Here is a 19454-nt window from a genome sequence, read left to right on the forward strand (position 1 = left end):
CAGAAATAATAAAATAATGCTTAAATACAGTTGCACTAGTTGCATTTATTGGCAAAATAATATATATTTTTAAAACAATGGTTAGTAAATGCTATTTGTTTCTGACCTAGTGAATGCTCACCCACTGATTAAAACACTTCCCTGCCTTCTTTAAACCAATACGTGGAACACAATTTAATGTTTGCCCGATCCTTCAGACCGTCATGATAATGTTAGTTGCCATATGGTGCTGAAGGCGTTTATGCCCCTTCACAAATGGTCCCTTTGCGTGGCACTTTTGGGATGATCAGGTTGTGTTTTCTCTAATTCCTGTTCCTCCCACTTGCTGTCAGCTGTCACTTTTCCCTGCTGTTCATGCAAAAAACTGTAGAAACAAACCTTCTCTGTTTATATTTGGTGCCTTGAAAATTTTAATGGCCGTGACTCTAAAGAACTAAATCTTACAGAATAGGGAAATACAGTTGAGCCTTGAACAACGTGAGGTTTTAGGGCTGCCAACCCCAGTGCAGTTGAAAATATGAATATAACTTTTACAGTCAACCCTCCATATCCGTGGTTCCGCATCCCCTGATTCAGCCAACTGCGGATTGTGTGGTACTGTGATAGGTATTTATTGAAAAAAATCCATATAAGAGTGGACCATGCAGTTGAAACCTGTGTTATTCAAAGGGCAGCTGTAATAAGAACAACTGGCTACAGCCCCATTTGAAACACTATTTGGCTTTCTGGTTTGAAAATTAATAAAGGGAAACCTTACTAAAATGGAGTCAGGAGGCCAGAAGGAGAAGCTCTCACAAGGTACCACTGGACATCAACTATGGGAAGAACTGTCAGTTACAGACCCCAGAGAAGAATCATCAATAGGAAAGAATCATGAATTACAGGCCCCCAAAAGGAAAAGAAGTGCGTGGCATCTCCCACAAGATACTGACTAGCCCAGCAACTCAGCCCCTGAGTAACCCGCCAGCTCCCTGAACTCGCACTTTTCTCCAATGGATTTTTGTTCAGAACAACCCCTCCTGACTTCCTCCTTTCTCTCTCTACAATACTATTCCCCTCCTTTGTTCTATGGACTTGTCTATGGCTTTTGCTATAGCTTGCTTGTCCTGAATTGCAACTCCTCTGCTATTCCTAAATAAACACATTTTTGCTGATAAAATAACTTTTATTTTTAAGGTCAACACCAGTTTGATATGTTTTATGAAGAGGCATTATTTACTTTATGAAGCTGAACATTTTTTGCTTATAATCCTAGTAAAATAGCACTTAAGAAAGTTGAAAGCTTAGCGAGATTGTATTTAATACTTGTTAAGATTTCTTTCCTAGCTTTACCTCATTTTCAGAGGAACCTGGAAGAAAAGTAAATGCCTTTAGAAGTGCAAGTCATCAGTATTTTCTAAATATAAATGAGTTATGATGATTAATAAACAAAAAAAATCATGAGAAATAAAAATGATTCAATGATGATAAACTTCTAGTTCATCAAATCACATTTCACTTTATCAAAAAATAGTACTCTTTCTCTAACTGGTTTCTGCTTATATGACAGCAGAAGAGATACTCAGCCAGTGATTACATTTAATCTCTTCAAAATGACCTTCTCTGAGGAACTGGAAGCCAGGAAGTATTTTTTAATTATCCTATAGATTTCCAGAGCCTGGGAAACTGCCTCAGAAAACCACAAATATTTTGGGATACTCTAGCAGATTCAGGGAGAGATGTCACTCGCCAGCTTATAATGAAGGGCAATGGCCATCATCATGGTGGCGCTGGTACTCAACCCAGACCTGAGTTACCTGGGAGAAAAGGCTTGGAAATGCCTCTAAGTTAGCCCTTGGCCTTCTTGCCAAGTTGTGTAAAGTGGACAAAAGTAGTCAAGTGCACTTAATTGCATTCGGCTTGAACTCTCAAATTGTTGATATCGATAATTTTTAATTTAAAAGATGAAAATTAGATAGGATTTACTCTAATATTTTGAATGTGTTGAAGTACAGCTTTCCACACAGGTCTCAAGGACCTCTCACCATTTCAATTATCAAGAAAATGAACAAACTATAATAAAACCAAACTTAGTTGGAATCAATTGTATCTAAAATCCCCCCTTTTTTTTAACAACATCTTTATTTGAGTATAATTGCTTTACTATGGTGTGTTAGTTTCTGTTTTATAACAAGGTGAATCAGTTATACATATATCCCCATATCTCCTCCCTCTTGCGTCTTGCTCCCATCCTCTCTATCCCACCCCTCTAGGTGGTCACAAAGCACCAAGCTGATCTCCCTGTGCTATGTGGCTGCTTCCCACTAGCTATCTATTTACATTTGGTAGTGTATATATGTCCATGCCACTCTCTCACTTCATCCCAGCTTACCCTTCCCCCTCCCCCTGTCCTCAATTCCATTCTCTATGTCTGCGTCTTTATTCCTGTCCTCCCCCTTCTTCAGAACCATTTTCTTTTATTCCATATATATGTGTTAGCATATGGTATTTATTTTTCTCTTTCTGATTTATTTCACTCTGTATGACAGACTCTAGGTCTATCCACCTCACTACAAATAACTCAATTTTGTTTCTTTTTATGGCTGAGTAATATTCCATTGTATATATGTGCCACATCTTCTTTATCCATTCATCTGTCGATGGACACTTAGGTTGCTTCCATGTCCTTTAAAAATCCCTTTTGATACTAGATATTTACAGTGAATTTGGAAATTGTAGGCGTTCTGCTAGTCCCTGGAAAGAAAAAGATAAGTAAAATATGGTCCTTGACCTCAAGAAACTCAGAGTATACTAGGAAAGACAAAAACATTAAATGAAATGTGAGTGCAGTGTAGTATGTGCAAGGGTAGTTTAGTGGTAGCACAAACGAGTGATCAATTCTTATCAAATGGGTCAAGGGAGATATCAAAGAGTAAAGATTTCTCATCTGGGTTCTGAAGGATAAATAGGAGTTTTTCAGTCAAACAAGGAAGGATAAGTGCCTTTCAGGAAAAGGCAGCAGTAAGCACAAAGCATGAAATAGAACAGTTTATTGGGGGAATTTTAAGCGTATTCTTAGGGTTAAAACAGAGAGTGTTTGTAGAAAACTGGTGGGAAATAAGGCTGTAGAATTAGGCAGGAGACAAATTATGGAAGACCTTGTATTTCATTCTGATGAGTCATCTTTATCCTACAAGAGGGAGTCATGGAAGCTTTTAAATAGAGGAAGAAGAGGTTCTGATTTGTATTTTCAAGATTACTCTATGATGACAACTATGGAAGAGGAAAAACAATTAGAAAAAAGACTAGAAGAAAACTGCAAAAGAGTTAACAGTGGTTGCCTCCAGGTGGTAGAAAATTGTTTTGTTTCTTCTTATAGCAGAATGCTGTTCTTTCAGGGAAGCAATAAAGTTTCAGTAGTATAGATAGCTGTCACCACAATACTTTAATTCAATATGAAGAATACTGACTACATTTGGGTCCATCCTTTGCCTTTCTCAATTCTGTTTACACAAAACAACTATGGTATAAATCTACAGAGTATTATGATACATATTTTGGAAAAACCAAGTCAACCAGTAAGTGAGTTGTGTCAGCCCACAGACCTCACGAAAAGGCCTGATGATCTGAACCCCTGGGAGGCCACCACGATGAACCACATACGTTCCACTGATTTTGAAGGGAACCAACTCTGACTCTGCATGAAGTCTGAACAAGTTTTGCATCTTACTTCGCCTTAGAGGCAACACAGTATCATCACACACCCCTCCACAAGTCACCTCAAATTCAAGTAAACTCTAAGAAAAGCAACATGTTAACAATGCAAAGGAGGCTTCCACTCTCCGTCCTAAACCTTCTGAACAGACTGGTGGCCCCAAGCCCCTGGTTTCTAGAAAGCCTGGAGCCATCACCACCTTGCAAGGGCACAAGCAATAAATAATAGAAGCAGAGGCACGCAAAGCTTTGGTCAAGCTGATGTGTATAAATGAGACGAACAATGCACGTGACCAGCACAAAATCCAGTCACTACTACATTTATGACAAATAGAAAGTGTTATGAGGAAAGCCTGACAGAAGCACTTCGTTAAGCAAAAACTATTACTCCGTGACACTCATCTGTAAAACAAGCATAATAATGGCAACAACCTTATAAGGTTATTATAAGGAATTGAACAAATAATACACAGGAAGTGCTTAGAAAGTTGTCTGGCACACAGTAAGCACACAATAATTTATAGTATCATCATTATTATTATATCTGGCACAGGGAGAGTGCTCAGTAAATTATAGTATTATTATCATTAATATTATATCTCATAACTTTGACTCTTTCCAAATATTCCAACTTATAAATCTCCAGGATATTCTTACTTATGTCAAAGACTGTTTACTCAATACTGTGATTAAAATGAAATAATTAGAAGAATGTTTTGAGAGAAACAATTAATAACGCTTCTTTACCTCTTCATATCTGTCAAAAACTGCTCCTTCTTGCAAAAACGAAGGAACTTCCTTCTGCCAATTAAATTCATAAGGTTTGGCCATGATTATATTTAAGACCTGAAAATGAAAAAGGGTATCTCATTAGTGAACACAATTAAAAAACAAGTGAAGATCGAAGGTTAATCATTTTATATTTACGTGTTTGCAAAAGCTTTTCTTCATACACATGGACTAAGTCCATAAATTGTCTTTTTTTTTTTTCTTCTTCCCTTCATCTGACCCTGAATTCCCTTCTCCTGGTTGTTTGGTGATCATTTGGTGATTGTTTGGGAAGCTTCCCCCTTCCTCTTCAAATCCTATAAAATAATTATGTATATATAAAATCTGATGTCATCAGATAAAAGACAGAAACCGCACACCTAAACCTACATATAGCAGAGGACTGCTGTAAAGAGCAAGAGGTTCTACAAGCCTCCACCACAAGGTGAACTCACGGCCAGGGGGAGTTGACAGGTGATGGGGTTGTAGAATCAAGTAGGAGTCGCTGTAATTTTTATTTCTCTTGGTCCTGTCTTTAGCCCTCTCTCACCCCCTCCTCCCTTGGGCCATGCAGTGAACAACAGAATGTCTGCTTTGTAGCATAGGCAGTGAGTATGACATTGAAGGGAGACTGGCATTGTCCAGAGTGGCTGCCTACACTTAGGAAGAACTGGATGTTCCTTTTACCCACCCTTCTTAGCATCCTGCACCATGGTGTGCATGCAATAGCTATAAACAGGGCATCTTAAATGAAAAGAATCACCAATAAGAATCACCAAATATTTGAGCAATGCAAAGAACAGGGAAGGCAGACACCAAACACAGTAAATAGAAGAACTTACACCCAAGAAAACAGAGTTAACAGGACAAACAGAATCTGACTTTGACTTAAGGCTGATATCCTCAGAGGGAGGAAAGAGTGCATTCTCTTCCCAAAACACAATTAACTACAGATTCTAGAAATTTTAAAAAGATTTTTGTAGTCAAACTCCTAATAAATAGGTGACCTGCACTGTAAAGAGAATTCGTATGAAGTGCTGAGCCAAGGAATTATCACAGAATACAACACAAAAAGAAACAGAAAGCATGACTGAAAAATTAAGAGAGATGGAAAATGGAAACAGAAGATTCAAAAACCACCTTATAGAAGGATGTCTTCTATTAGAAGGAGAGAAAGTAAAGCCAATGGAAAAATGGGAACAATTAAAGGAATAGTAGAAAAACATTTCTGAAATCTGAATATTTGTGCTCTCAGTGTGAAAAAATCCAGTGATGCAGTAGGTATAAACGGGGGAAAAAGATACACACACCTAAACATTCCTTGAGGTGACTAAGAACAAGCAATATGAAGAGAAGTTATGAAATTTCTCAGAGATGCATAGAGAGAAGACAATTTAGAATTGAATGGCAATCAGCATGGAATCAGGCACAACATCAGAGTATTACACATGAGAAAACAGCAGAGTAATAACTGCAAAGTTTTGAGGGAAAGTAACTGTGGACTAGAAACTCTGTGACCAATGGAATAATGGTTTAATTGTTAGGAGAAGATATATTTACAGACTTCCAAGGTATCAAAAGGGTTTAATAACCTACTCTGAAAGAGTTAATGTATTATATATTCTGTCAAGAAGAAAAAGAAATATAGAAAAATAAGAGATATGGGAAGTAAGGCTGGCAGGAAGGAAGGGGAAAGGAAGGAGAAAGGAAGGAAGAAAGAAGGGAAGAAAGAAAGAAGAAAAAAGTTTAAAAAAGAGACAAATTTTACTCTTAAGTCTTATGTATTATACAAAAAGAAGAAGATATAGAAATTACAATCTAGCATCCAAATTCCAGATTATATCAACACAGGTAGGTGCTGGAGGCAAGGAAATATGGAACAAAGGGAGGTAAAAAACATTTTAGGGAGTGCAATATAGGTAGTTAAAACTCTAGATATTGGCAGAAAAATAGAAGATCAATTATGAGTGTTAAAAATTTAAGAATTTTCCTAATAGAAAATTTTAAATGGAAAGTATAACTTGCAAATAAATGAGGGAAAAAATAGAACGAAGAAATGTGAGCCTCCTTTAAAAAGGAAACAGATAAAAGATGTGGGAAGGGAGAGGGAAAAAAGAAGAACACACAATAACTGGAAAACAGAAAGTAAATGTATTACTAACTGTAATAAATATGATTTGGCTAAATCCATTTATAAAAGACAGAGGTTTTCAAATTAGGTAACATTATAGTTGTTTACCAGAAATATTTATAAAATAAAAATTATATAGGAAGTTTGAAAATGAAGGGATGAAAAGAAGATATAATAGGCACACGCTGGGAAAGGACCAGATGTAACACTAATAATGTTAGATGTAACACTAATAATGTTAGACAAAATAGACTTCAAGGAAAAAAGCAAGAGACAGTGATATGTCATATTAAGAGAAGGGGTGATCAAAATCTTTCAAGTCATTAACATTAGATATGTGACCACACAGCATCAAAACATAGATTGAAAAACTGAAAATACAAAGAGAAACAGGCAAAGTCACATACATATTAGGAGATAATGATTCTCAGAAATTAACGGAAGAATATTGAGGATTTGAAAATCACACAAGTTTAACCAAAACAATTTAAATGACTCAAGTTAACATAATTTAAATATATTACTTAATGAGTTTAGCCCCCCCCCCCACATATATCTTTCCTTCATTCTCTCTTTGTACCCGGCTGCCCCAAACACATATAACAATCTCAAAATCTGATCATGATTAGGCCACAGAGAAAATCTCAGTACTTTTCAAGAGTCAGAAATTACAGTGGCCATGCTTACTGACCATGACTAGGCCAACTTATAAATTAATGACAGAGAGTGTGTAAAACCTACACACATAGGAATTAAACATAAACATACACACTTCTAAATAATGCTTGATTTGAGCAGAATAGTCAAAGCAGAAATTATAAACTTCTTAGAAATGAAAGATGGGAGTACTCTATATACATTAAAACCTAACCCCAAATAATAAAATAATGACTGGTAAAAGTTAATTATTTTCTGAATATGCATATATTAGATAAAATTTGGCAGGTATTGGGGAGAGAGACAGAGAGAGAGTTGGGGTAGGAAGGAGGATGAGGAAGAACCGTAAACTCACAATATCCATGATGAAAGGTGGAGTGTAAATACAGAGAGAAGGTGAACACCGTAAGAGATGCTATGTATAACTTTAACCAAAATATTTGAAAACTTCAAGTGGATGTTTTTCAAAGTTAAAATAAATTTGGCTCAACAAATGAGCAGAACGCTTAAACAGACCAGTAATCTTGGGAGAAATTGAAAAAATAGTAAAACATTAGGCCCAGATGATTTTACAGGTGAGTTCTACCAAATCTTCTAGAAAAAGGTAAATCCTGTGTACCTACATTTTTCTAGGACATAAAAAAATAAAATAAAATAATAAAATAAAATAAAGCTACTACCCAGCTCATTTCACAAGTGTCTTGTCAGACTCTGACAATGACACCACAAAGGGTTAATAAGAAACCAACCAACCAACCAACCAACCAACCCTAGAGCTTATTCTCACAGAGAAAAACCTCTGCTAAAATATAAACCAATCTATTCCAGAAAGTTACTGAAAGAATAATTTGGGATGTTTCCACACTGAAAACAATCAATGTGATTCACTAAGGAGCAAAGTCTAATACATGTACACATTACAAGGTGATGTGAAGCTGAACTTGAAAAGTCTCTAACACATACCATTAAATGAAAACCATGTTTTTGCAGCAAGCCATGTAGTAATATGGAATAGGAACAGTGTGACACCATTTACCTAAATACACAGCCACAGAATGACATGAACTGTGTAGTAAACACACACACACACACAAGGCAAAACTATATATTTTTCTAGGTAAATATTCATGCATATAAATGCATTATTAAAAAGTTTGGAAAGAACCTTGCAAATTTATGACTCTGCTTACTTCTGGGGAGGGAACAAAGCTTGGGGCTGAAAGTCAAGATATCTTTCATGTTATCTCTGTCCTGGACTTTTTTATTATGGGAATATATTCCTGCATTCATGTGCTGCTTGTGTAAATAAAAAATAATGTAAATTTAAAAAAGGAGAAAAAAAAAGTTGAAATCACACAGATAGGCAGACGCATGAATCTTTAGTCCCAAATAATTTAAAGCAGACGAAGAGCACATTAGGTCACGTTTCAAGATAGTTTCTTCACAATGGCAACCACAGGTGTTTGAAGGAGGAACTCATCCAATATTTATTACTGACCAGGCTAAAAACTGATCAAAGCATGAAGGGCATTCTAACCAGCCCAGACTGAGGCAGGAAGCAGCCCTCTATTCGTCAGTACCAAGGCCCCCCATGGAAAGCCAAGGCAGACAAGCCATGCCAGTGGCAGAAGAGAGTCCATCTGTGAGTAGGCTGGTCCATGTCTCAGTCTCCCACAATGGCTGTGACTGGGTCTCTCTTCCTCTCTCTCTCTGCTTCTCTGTTCCTCTTTGTCTGCCTCTCTCTGTGTCTTTCCATGCCCATTTCTCAGTGTCCACAAACACAGCCCCTCCACCCAAGGCAGTGTCAAAGCAAGCTTCTAGTGCAGCGATGTGCATTCCTGCCTTCTATGTCGTAAAACAGATCTGCAGAGAAAAACGGACCTGCAGACCCCCCTCAGGCTATCATGGACATGTTGTTCAGTGACCTATAATAAGATGAGTCAACTACAGGGACCTAAGTGTTAGCATTAAAGAAGGATGAAGAAACAACATGGTGGCTTCCCCGGTGAGCGAAACACCTCTCCTCTGCAGGACTTTATGTGTTCTATGATCTTTCCACTCCTGCCAACCATCCCTTTCAATATTTCCTTTGGTTTTATTGTAAAGGGAATAGCAACAAGGGGCTTGCAATATGAAATGCTCACACCAAAAATGAAATTAAAAGACAGCTTATATCAACTTGTATCATCTTTCATTGGCTTAACTCCGGTTCTCCCAGGATCAAAAGGACACACGGCAGACGTCCTCAGTACATGATGTTTCTCCGATTTCACTACTATCCTTACTACTAAAATATTCAGGTCTACCTTGGATACTAATTTCATCATAATGGTCTAATTATGTGAAGGATGTTGGTGGGAGCTAATGCAAAGAGGAGGGTAATTGTGACCTTAATCTCTAAAGAGGTTGACAGTGGAGGTAGGAGCTCATCTCACTGCTTACTTTTCCTGAGCTTTGGATTTCTGAACAAGTTAGATGGCATTTCAGAAAAATGACATTGGAGTATCCTGAATTTTCCCAGTTTTAAACAGGATTTGGGGGGAGGGGGACTGCTCCTTGAATTGTCTCAGAAATACTTCCTCAGGTCTGGCATTAGGGGCAGCAACTGGCTTATTTTATGTAGATGGTACAACTATGACCTGCAGACCAGAAAACATTGGCCCAGCCAGTCATGTTTAATAGCAGTTTGATCCAGGTAATTGATTATTAAACAGGAATAAATGAGGTATGTGTCACAATCCAACTGACTCCAGAAAAAGTTAAAAGGACAAATAGTTACTTCTTTTAAAAGTCAGGGAGCGGGGAACTGGCCACTCTGTTTGCAATGATCTCAAAGCTCCACCCACAGCTAACTGGTAAAAAACCAAAAAGCAAACAAAAAACAAAACGCTTTCACTGCAATGCCAAAGGCTCCTCTCCTCAAATTCTCTGGCTGGCCTTCTAAGATCTCATTTACAAGATACTTCATGGTTCAGTTGTCTCTTGGAAGAACATTACCTCACCCCACAGAGCCCACAGGAAAGTGTCCTTCTTAAGGAACATGGGAAGTAAAGGAGAATTTACACAAAGAATGGATATAGAACTCGGTACTTTTTCCAGAGTAAACACCTTGAGTGACTACTGGAGGGAGGCCAGTGGGCTTTTAAATAGTCTCCTTGTTTCTAAATTCTTATGCAACTGAAATGGATTAGCTGTTACATTGGCTACAGAGGAAAAACTCCCCGGGTTGCAGGGAGGGGACCAGAGAGAGAGAGGGAGTCCCTAGAAGACCTCGTTTCAGAACAAGTGGCAAAAAGCTCCTTCTAAAGATGATGAGGGACTGAAAGCGTTAGTGGGGAGGACCACCAGGGAGCTCAGGTCAGCTGTGGGTATCCAAATACTCAAGGAGGATGTGCCCATCACCCAAGCAGATGGCTTTCCATCCACTCACCCATTCAGTTGGGGTGAACCGAGGAAGGGCAGCTCTTTGTTTGCTGGTCTGCTCTGCCCCGCATCTTTAAATCTGCTGTCTAGAAGGTGGTCTTCAAAGCTTACCAGACTACCTATCCCAGATATGCTAGCTCAATTATGGAGTCAACTCTTCTCCCCAGGCCAGTTGGGTCAAAACTTTGGCAAATAATTTTTTGTTTCTGGACCTATGCCTCATGTTCTGGTAGAGAGCAGACAGGGGGATGTACATGAGATCAGGTATATTTAAGGTCCTGGGTATCGCAGGCTGAATCATGGCCCCCAAAAGATACCTATATCCTAATATCTGAAACCTATAGGCATTACCTTATAGCAAAAAAGCACTTTGCAGATGTGATTAAGTTAAGGATCTTGAAGATGGAGAGATTCTCTTAGATCTTCCCAGGGGGTCCTAAATGCTATCACAAGTGTCCTTGTAAAAGGGAGGTGGGGAGATTTGACACAGACGAAAGGGGAGGCAATGTGACCACTGAGGCAGAGATTGGAGTGATGCAGCCACAAGTCAAGGAGTGTTGGCAGTCACCAGAAGCTGGAAGAGGCAAGGCATGGGTTCTTCCCTCCAGCCTGGAGGATGTGTGGTCTTGCAGACACCTTGATTTCAGACTTCTGGCCTCCAGAACTATGAGAGAATAAACTTCTGTTGCTTTCAGCCACTAGTTTGTGGTAACTTTTTTAACAGCAGCTCAAGGAAACAAATACAGTGGGCCCTCTGAAGGTGGGCATAGCAAGTTGCCAAATCAATCTGAAAAGGAGAAAGGACAGCTCTGCCTTGAGGGATGGGCATTCAACATGTGTTTGTTCAACCGAATCGAAGAAAGACAGAAAGAAAAGTAGAATAGAATTTCATCTAGAAATGAACTCAGATAACTCCTGTCCTTCTATTCCAATACCCCTTTGAAAAGTAATTTCTACAGTATATCTTTCCCCTGGATCCAAATGCCATTTAACAATTTTGCACCTCAGCAATAAATACGAACTTTAAATAAAACCTGCAGCTTCCCCCAAGCCAACCAAGACATTCTCCACTTTTTGTTTCTATTTGTGAACAAATGAATTCATCTGAAAAAGTGTTTGCTTCCACTTGATAACATACAGCTTTCAAGTAAACAAACAGGCACCATGGCTCAGTTATGGATTTTCTTAAGTGAAACTTTTACCTTCCACCTTACAACAAAAAAGTTCCATAAAGAATTAATCCCTTCCCTATCCAACCATATAAATCCCATTAAACCAAATAACCCATGGCCTTAAATGACCCCATGTTGAGAACAACCAACATTGTTTCCCAGAACACAGAGGGTTGGGATAAAAATTCCACTGACGAAAAAGTCAATTAGTTGACTCCATCAAGTACATTTCAATGTCCTGCTCCTCAATCTTTAAATAAGGTAACCCTTATATTTCTAAAAACAGAAGTACAGCTACAGCAGATCATCCAGAGCCTTTAAATAAATGGCTTTACTTCCAGTAAGAATTTAATTTGACACTGATATATTGCATCATTAATGACAATTTCTCCATTTGCTAAAAATAACTCCATTTTTATCAAGCCATTAAATAACCTTTTTAAAAAGCATATAAAGGGTGCAGGACTAAGAAAATGATAATAGGCAATGTGCAGGGTTGGAGGTAAGGGCATTCTTGTATAGTTTGATGAAAAAGAATTTTGCAATACATTTCTATAGCCTTGAAAATGTATACAGAATCTATGTACAAAGATACTTTCTCACTGCTGTGCTGTTTATGGGGAATAGCACTGCTGTGCTATTTAAGTCATCTTTATATGAACAATAGTAAGCAATTGGTTACATATACGATAGTATTTAAATATTCTGTGCCCATTAAAAATAATGCTTTCAATGAATAGTTCTTTGCTGAACAAGAGCAAATTTAGAATAGTTTCTAAAAATATTCACAACTCTCGGCAAGCAAATACAAATGTTCTCAATATATTATTAAGCAAGTAAAAAAGCTGGTTACAAAATTGTTTGCAAGTATGATCCAAATTTTTATGTGTTATGTACATGTTCCTTACACACACACAAACACACACACACACACTTTTTAATAGAGGAAAAAGACAAGAAAAATATACACCAAAATATTGTACAAACAGTAGTTACATTGTGGTGACATAATTTTAGGTGATTTTTATTTTTTTAATACTTTCTGTATTTTAACATTTACAGTGACTATAATTTTTATACTCAAGAAAAATGTTGTTGAAAGTAAAGAGAAGATGACATTAAAATTATTTTTTTCACATAAATCAATTTCTATGTCCATGTTTTCCACCAGAATTCCTGGCAAGAACAAATACCAGGATGAGACTAATACATAAAGCTCTAAAATGTTCTTTTCCTCTCAAGATTTAAAATCTTGACTGTACATCAGGAGCCTCACACACACCAGTCATAACTGATTCTTAGGAAGGAGTTACTTAATAATACTGACTAAACCTTGGGTATTAACTCTGAAACTTCTAGTACACTTATATTTAGAAATAAAACAGATTATGGTGGTGCTGGATTTAGTCTTTAAGGAATTCTGAACTAAAGAAACCTAAGGTCTTTGTCATGATTCATCTATTAAATTCATAATAAATACATAATAAGTATATTTATTTATTAATAAAGCACCACTTGATTCAAAATAATTTCCTGGAATTTATAAAAGACACAAATTAAATAGGAATAAAATTAAAACAACAAACATCTACTCTTTGACTCTGTCTCCCCTGGTCAATATTAATCATACTTAAGAGGTAAACATAATATTCTTAAAACTTAATAATTACAAAATAGATGAATAAAAATATTAAAATGATTTCCCTTTATAAATTTATTAGGTATAATTATGATTATATTACAGGGTTCATTATATCAGAATTTTACAAAACGTGTCTAAGATGCTTGATTATCCGGGATATTTAGGATCAGCTTCATCTGAAGATAATGAATAACTGTTAACATATGATTCAGTCTGTAATGACCAGTTTTTAAAGAAATTAGAATATGATGAAGTATATAGTTTCCCAAGAAAAGAACTGATTTGTTTCAAAACAGTGTGTGGCTGTTCGTGTCTGCCTGCAGCAATTCCCTTGGAAATGACTTGTGGGTATACATGTCAGCTTTCCAAGATCCTCTTGAACAAGTTAAGTGGCTGAAATTGTGTTAAAAGTAATTGTCTATGACTATGGTTCTCTGACCTGATAGTGCCTTGCTATTCACCTCTTCCCTCTCCGTTAAGTTTCTCTGAAGGACTCAGGTGGAGACCCGGGTTTAGGGACCAATATTGTTGAAGGAGGATTCCATGTCAAACGTTCAGAGCAGCAAGTATGAAGCCTTCTGAGGTTCCATTTCCTCAATATTTAGTAAGTCCTTGGCTTAACAGTATTATGGGGAGAGACCTTCAAGATGGCGGAAGAGTAAGATGTGGAGATCACCTTCCTCCCCACAAATACATCAGAAATACATCTACATGTGGAACAACTCCTACAGAACATCTACTGAATGCTGGCAGAAGACCTCAGACCTCCCAAAAGGCACGTACCTGGGTAGGGCAAAAGAAAAAAGAAAAAACAGAGACAAAAGAATAGGGACGGGACCTGCACCTCTGGGAGGGAGCTGTGAGGAAGGCAAAGTTTCCACACAGTAGGAAGCCCCTTCACTGGTGGAGACGGGGGCGGGGGGGGGGGAAGCTTCAGAGCCACAGGGGAGAGTGCAGCAACAGGGGTGCAGAGGGCAAAGCAGAGAGATTCCTGCACAGAGGAACGGTGCTGACCAGCACTCACCAGCCCGAGAGGCTTGTCTGCTCACCTGCTGGGGCGGGTGGGGGCTGGGAGCTGAGGCTACAGCTTCGGAGGTCAGACCCCAGGGACAGGACTGGGGTTGGCTGTGTGAACACAGCCTGAAGGGGGCTGGTGCGCCACAGCTAGCCAGGAGGGAGTCCAGGAAAAAGTCTGGACCTGCCTAAGAGGCAAGAGACCATTGTTTCACGGTGCCTGAGGAGAGAGGATTCAGAGCACTGCCTAAACGAGCTCCAGAGTTTGGAGTGAGCTGCGGCTAACAGCGTGGACACCAGAGACCGGCATGAGACGCTAAAACAGCTGCTGCAGCCACCAAGAAGCCTGTGTGCAAGTACAGGTCACTATCCACACCTCTCCTCCCGGGAGCCTGTGCAGCCCGCCACTGCCAGGGTCCTGTGATCCAGGGACAACTTCCCTGGGAGAACACACGGCACCCCTCAGGCTGCTGCAAGTTTACACCGGCCTCTGCCGCTGCAGGCTCGCCCCACATTGTGTACCCCTCCCTCTCCCAGACCTGAGTGAGCCAGAGCCCCTTAATCAGCTGCTAATTTAACCCTGTCCTGTCTGAGCAAAGAACAGCCGCCCTCAGGCAACCTACAGGCAGAGGCGGGGCCAAATCCAAAGACGAACCCCAGGAGCTGTGCGAACAAAGAAGAGAAAGGTAAATCTCTCCCAGCAGCCTCAGGAGCAGCAGATTAAATCTCCACAATCAACTTGATGTACCTTGCAACTGTGGAATACCTGAATAGACAACACATAATCCCAAAATTGAGGCAGTGGCTTTGGGAGCAATAATATATATATATATATATATATATTTTTTTTTTCCTTTTTCTCTTTTTGTGAGTGTGTATTTGTATGCTTCTTTGTGTGATTTTGTCTGTATAGCTTTGCTTTCATATTTGTCCTAGGGTTCTGTCTGTCCGTGTTTTTTGTTTGTTTTTGTTTTTTTTTCGTAATTAGTGCTTCTTATCATTGGTGGATTTGTTTTTTGGTTTGGTTGCTCTCTTCTTTCTTTCTTTCTTTTTCTTGTTTTATTACTTTAATTTTTTTTAATTTTTAATAATAATTGTTTATTTTTTATTTTAATAACTTTATTTTATTTATTTATTTTCATTTCAGGAAAAAAATCTGTAAAAAATACAAATACATGCAGGCTAAACAATACACGACTTAGTAACCAAGAGACCACTGAAGAAATAAAAGAAGTCAAAAATACCCAGAAACAAATGACAATGAAAGCACGATGACCCAAAACCTATGGGATGCAGCAAAACCAGTTCTAGGAGGGAAGTTTATAGCAATACAATCCTACCTCAAGAAAAAAGAAACATCTCAAATAAACAACCAACCCTTCCCCCTAAAGCAATTTGAGAAAGAAGAACAGAAAAAAACCCACAAAGTTAGCAGAGGAAAGAAATAATAAAGATCATATCAGAAATAAATGAAAAGGAAATGAAGGAAAGAGTAGCAAAGGTCAATAAAACTAAAAGCTGGTTCTTTGAGAAGATAAACAAAGTTGATAAACCATTAGCCAGACTCATCAAGAAAAAAGGGAGAAGACTCAAATCAATAGAATTAGAAATGAAAAAGGAGAAGTAACAACTGACACTGCAAAAATACAAATGATCATAAGAGATTACTACTAGCAACTCTATGGCAATAAAATGGGCAACCTGGAAGAAATGGACAAATTCTTAGAAAAGAACAACCTTCCAAGCCTGAAGCAGGAAGAAACAGAAAATATAAACAGACCAATCACAAGCACTGAAATTGAGACTGTGATTAAAACTCTTCCAACAAACAAAAGCCCAGGAATAGATGGTTTCACAGGTGAATTCTAACAAAACATTTAGAGAAGACCTAACACCTATACTTCTCAAACTCTTCATAAATATAGCAGAGGAAGGAACACTCCGAAACTCATTCTACGAGACCACCATCACCCTGATGCCAAAACCAGACAAAGATGTCACAAAGAAAGAAAACTACAGGCCAATATCACTGATGAACATAGATGCAAAAATCCTCAACAAAATACTAGCAAACAGAATCCAACAGCACATTAAAAGGATCATACACCATGATCAAGTGGGCTTTATGCTAGGAATGCAAAGATTCTTCAATATATGCAAATCAATCAATGTGATAAACCATATTAATAAATTGAAGGATAAAAACCATATGATCAGGCTTCCCTGGTGATGCAGTGGTTGAGAGTCTGCCTGCCGATGTAGGGGACATGGGTTCGTTCCCCGGTCCAGGGGGATCCCACATGCCGTGGAGCAGCTGGGCCCATGAGCCATGGCCGCTGAGCCTGCACATCCATAGCCTGTGTTCTGCAATGGGAGAGGCCACAACAGTGAGAGGCCCGTGTACCGCAAAATAAAAAAACAAACAAACATATGATCATCTCAATAGATGCAGAAAAAGCTTCTGACAAAATTTAACGCCCATTTATGATAAAAACCCTCCAGAAAGTAGGCATAGAGGGAACTTACATCAACATAATAAAGGCCATATATGACAAACCCACAGCCAACATTGTCCTCAATGGTGAAAAACTGAAACTATTTCCACTAAGATCAGGAACAAGAAAAGGTTGCCCACTCTCACCACTATAATTCAACATAGTTTTGGAAGTTTTAGCCACAGCAATCAGAGAAGAAAAGGAAATAAAAGGAATCCAAATCAGAAAAGAAGAAGTAAAGCTGTCACTGTTTGCAGATGACATGATACTATACGTAGAGAATCCTAAAGATGCTGCCAGAAAACTACTAGAGCTAATCAATGAATTTGGTAAAGTAGCAGGATACAAAATTAATGCACAGAAATCTCTGGCATTCCTATATACTAATGATGAAAAATCTGAAAGTGAAATGAAGAAAACACTCCCATTTACCATTGCAACAAAAAGAATAAAATATCTAGGAATAAACCTACCTAAGGAGACAAAAGACCTGTATGCAGAAAATTATAAGACACTGATGAAAGAAATTAAAGATGATAGAAATAGATGGAGAGATATACCATGTTCTTGGATTGGAAGAATCAACATTGTGAAAATGACTCTACTACCCAAAGCAATCTATAGATTCAATGCAATCCCTATCAAACTACCACTGGCATTTTTCACAGAACTAGAACAAAAAAATTCACAACTTGTATGGAAACACAAAAGACCCCGAATAGCTGAAGCAATCTTGAGAACGAAAAACAGAGTTGGAGGAATCAGGCTCCCTGACTTCAGACTATACTACAAAGGTACAGTAATCAAGACAGTATGGTACTGGCACAAAAACAGAAAGATAGATCAATGGAAGAGGATAGAAAGCCCAGCAATAAACCCAGACACATATGGTCACCTTATTTTTGATAAAGGAGGCAAGAATATAAAATAGAGAAAAGACAGCCTCTTTGATAAGTGATGCTGGGAAAACTGGACAGCTACATGTAAAAGAATGAAATTAGATTACTCCCTAACACCATACACAAAAGTAAACTCAAAATGGATTAGAAAAAAGAAATGGATTAGAGACCTAAATGTAAGGTCAGACACTATAAAATTCTTAGAGAAAAAAATGGGCAGAACACTCTATGACAAAAATCACAGCAAGATCCTTTTTGACCCACCTCCTAATTTAAAGGAAATAAAAACAAAAATAAACAAGTGGAACCTAGTGAAAATGAAAGCTTTTGTACAGCAAAGGAAAATATAAACAAGATGAAAAGACAACCCTCAGAATGGGAGAAAATATTTGCAAATGAAGCAACTGACGAAGGATTAATCTCCAAAATTTACAAGCAGCTCATGTAACTCAATATCAAAAAACCAAACAACCCAATCTAAAAATGGGCAGAAGACCTAAATAGACATTTCTCCAAAGAAGATATACAGATTCCCAACAAACACATGAAAGAATGCTCAACATCACTAATCATTAGAGAAGTGCAAATCAACACTACATTGAAGTATCATCTCACACCAGTGAGAACGGCCATCATCAAAAAATCTAGAAACAATAAATGCTGGAGAGGGTGTGGAGAAAAGGGAACACTCTTACACCATTGGTGGGAATGTAAATTGATACAGCCACTATGGAGAACAGTATGGAGGTTCCTTAAAAACCTACAAATAGAACTACTATAAGATGGAGGAACCCCATTACTGGGCATATACCCTGAGAAAAACATAATACAAAAAGAGTCATGTATCAAAATGTTCATTGCAGCTCTACTTACAATAGCCAGGACATGGAAGCAACCTAAGTGTCCATTGAGTGATGAATGGCGATGAATGGATAAAGATGTGTCACATATATACAATGGAATATTACTCAGTCATAAAAAGAAATGAAGCTGAGTTATTTGTAGTGAGGTGGATGGACCTAGAGTCTGTCATACAGAGTGAAGTAAATCAGGAAAAGAAAAACAAATACCATATGCTAACACATATATATGGAATCTAAAAAAAAAAAGGGTTCTGAAGAACCTAGGGGCAGGACAGGAATAAAGACACGGATGTAGAGAATGGACTTGAGGACATGGGGAGGGGGAAGGGGAAGATGGGACGAAGTGAGAGAGTGGCATGGACATATATACACTACCAAATGTAAAACAGATAGCTAGTGGGAAGAACCTGCATAGCACAGGGAGATCAGCTCGGTGTTTTGTGACCACCTAGAGGGGTGGGATAGGGAGGGTGGGAGGGAGACGCAGAGGGAGGAGATATGGGGATATACATATATATGTATAGGTGATTCAGTTTGTTATAAAGCAGAAACTAACACACCATTGTAAAGCAATTATACTCCAATAAAGATGTTCAAAAAAAAAGTATTATGTATGATCTTTCAGAAATGTAAGATATAATTTATACATTAATGATTTTTGTGGTATTGAATTACAGACATGACTGCTAAAAATAAA

At 38.1% G+C, this 19454-nt stretch overlaps 1 protein-coding gene across 4 annotated transcripts in view; it reads right to left on the reverse strand.

The window, feature by feature from the left end:
• PLCB4 (phospholipase C beta 4) overlaps nucleotides 1-4524 on the reverse strand; it is a gene marked incomplete at both ends in the record, with an annotated part of 154070 nt that extends 149546 nt beyond the window's left edge. For all 4 annotated transcript variants that reach the window (XM_082856887.1, XM_082856886.1, XM_082856889.1 and 1 more), the window contains one exon: nucleotides 4441-4524. In XM_082856887.1, coding sequence (XP_082713013.1) covers nucleotides 4441-4524 — 84 coding nt within the window. The remainder of the gene's footprint in view (nucleotides 1-4440) is intronic.
• Nucleotides 4525-19454: the final 14930 nt, after the last annotated feature.

This window comes from Leucopleurus acutus (genome assembly GCF_964270905.1).
Source record: "Leucopleurus acutus genome assembly, chromosome: 16".
NCBI lineage: Eukaryota > Metazoa > Chordata > Mammalia > Artiodactyla > Delphinidae > Leucopleurus > Leucopleurus acutus.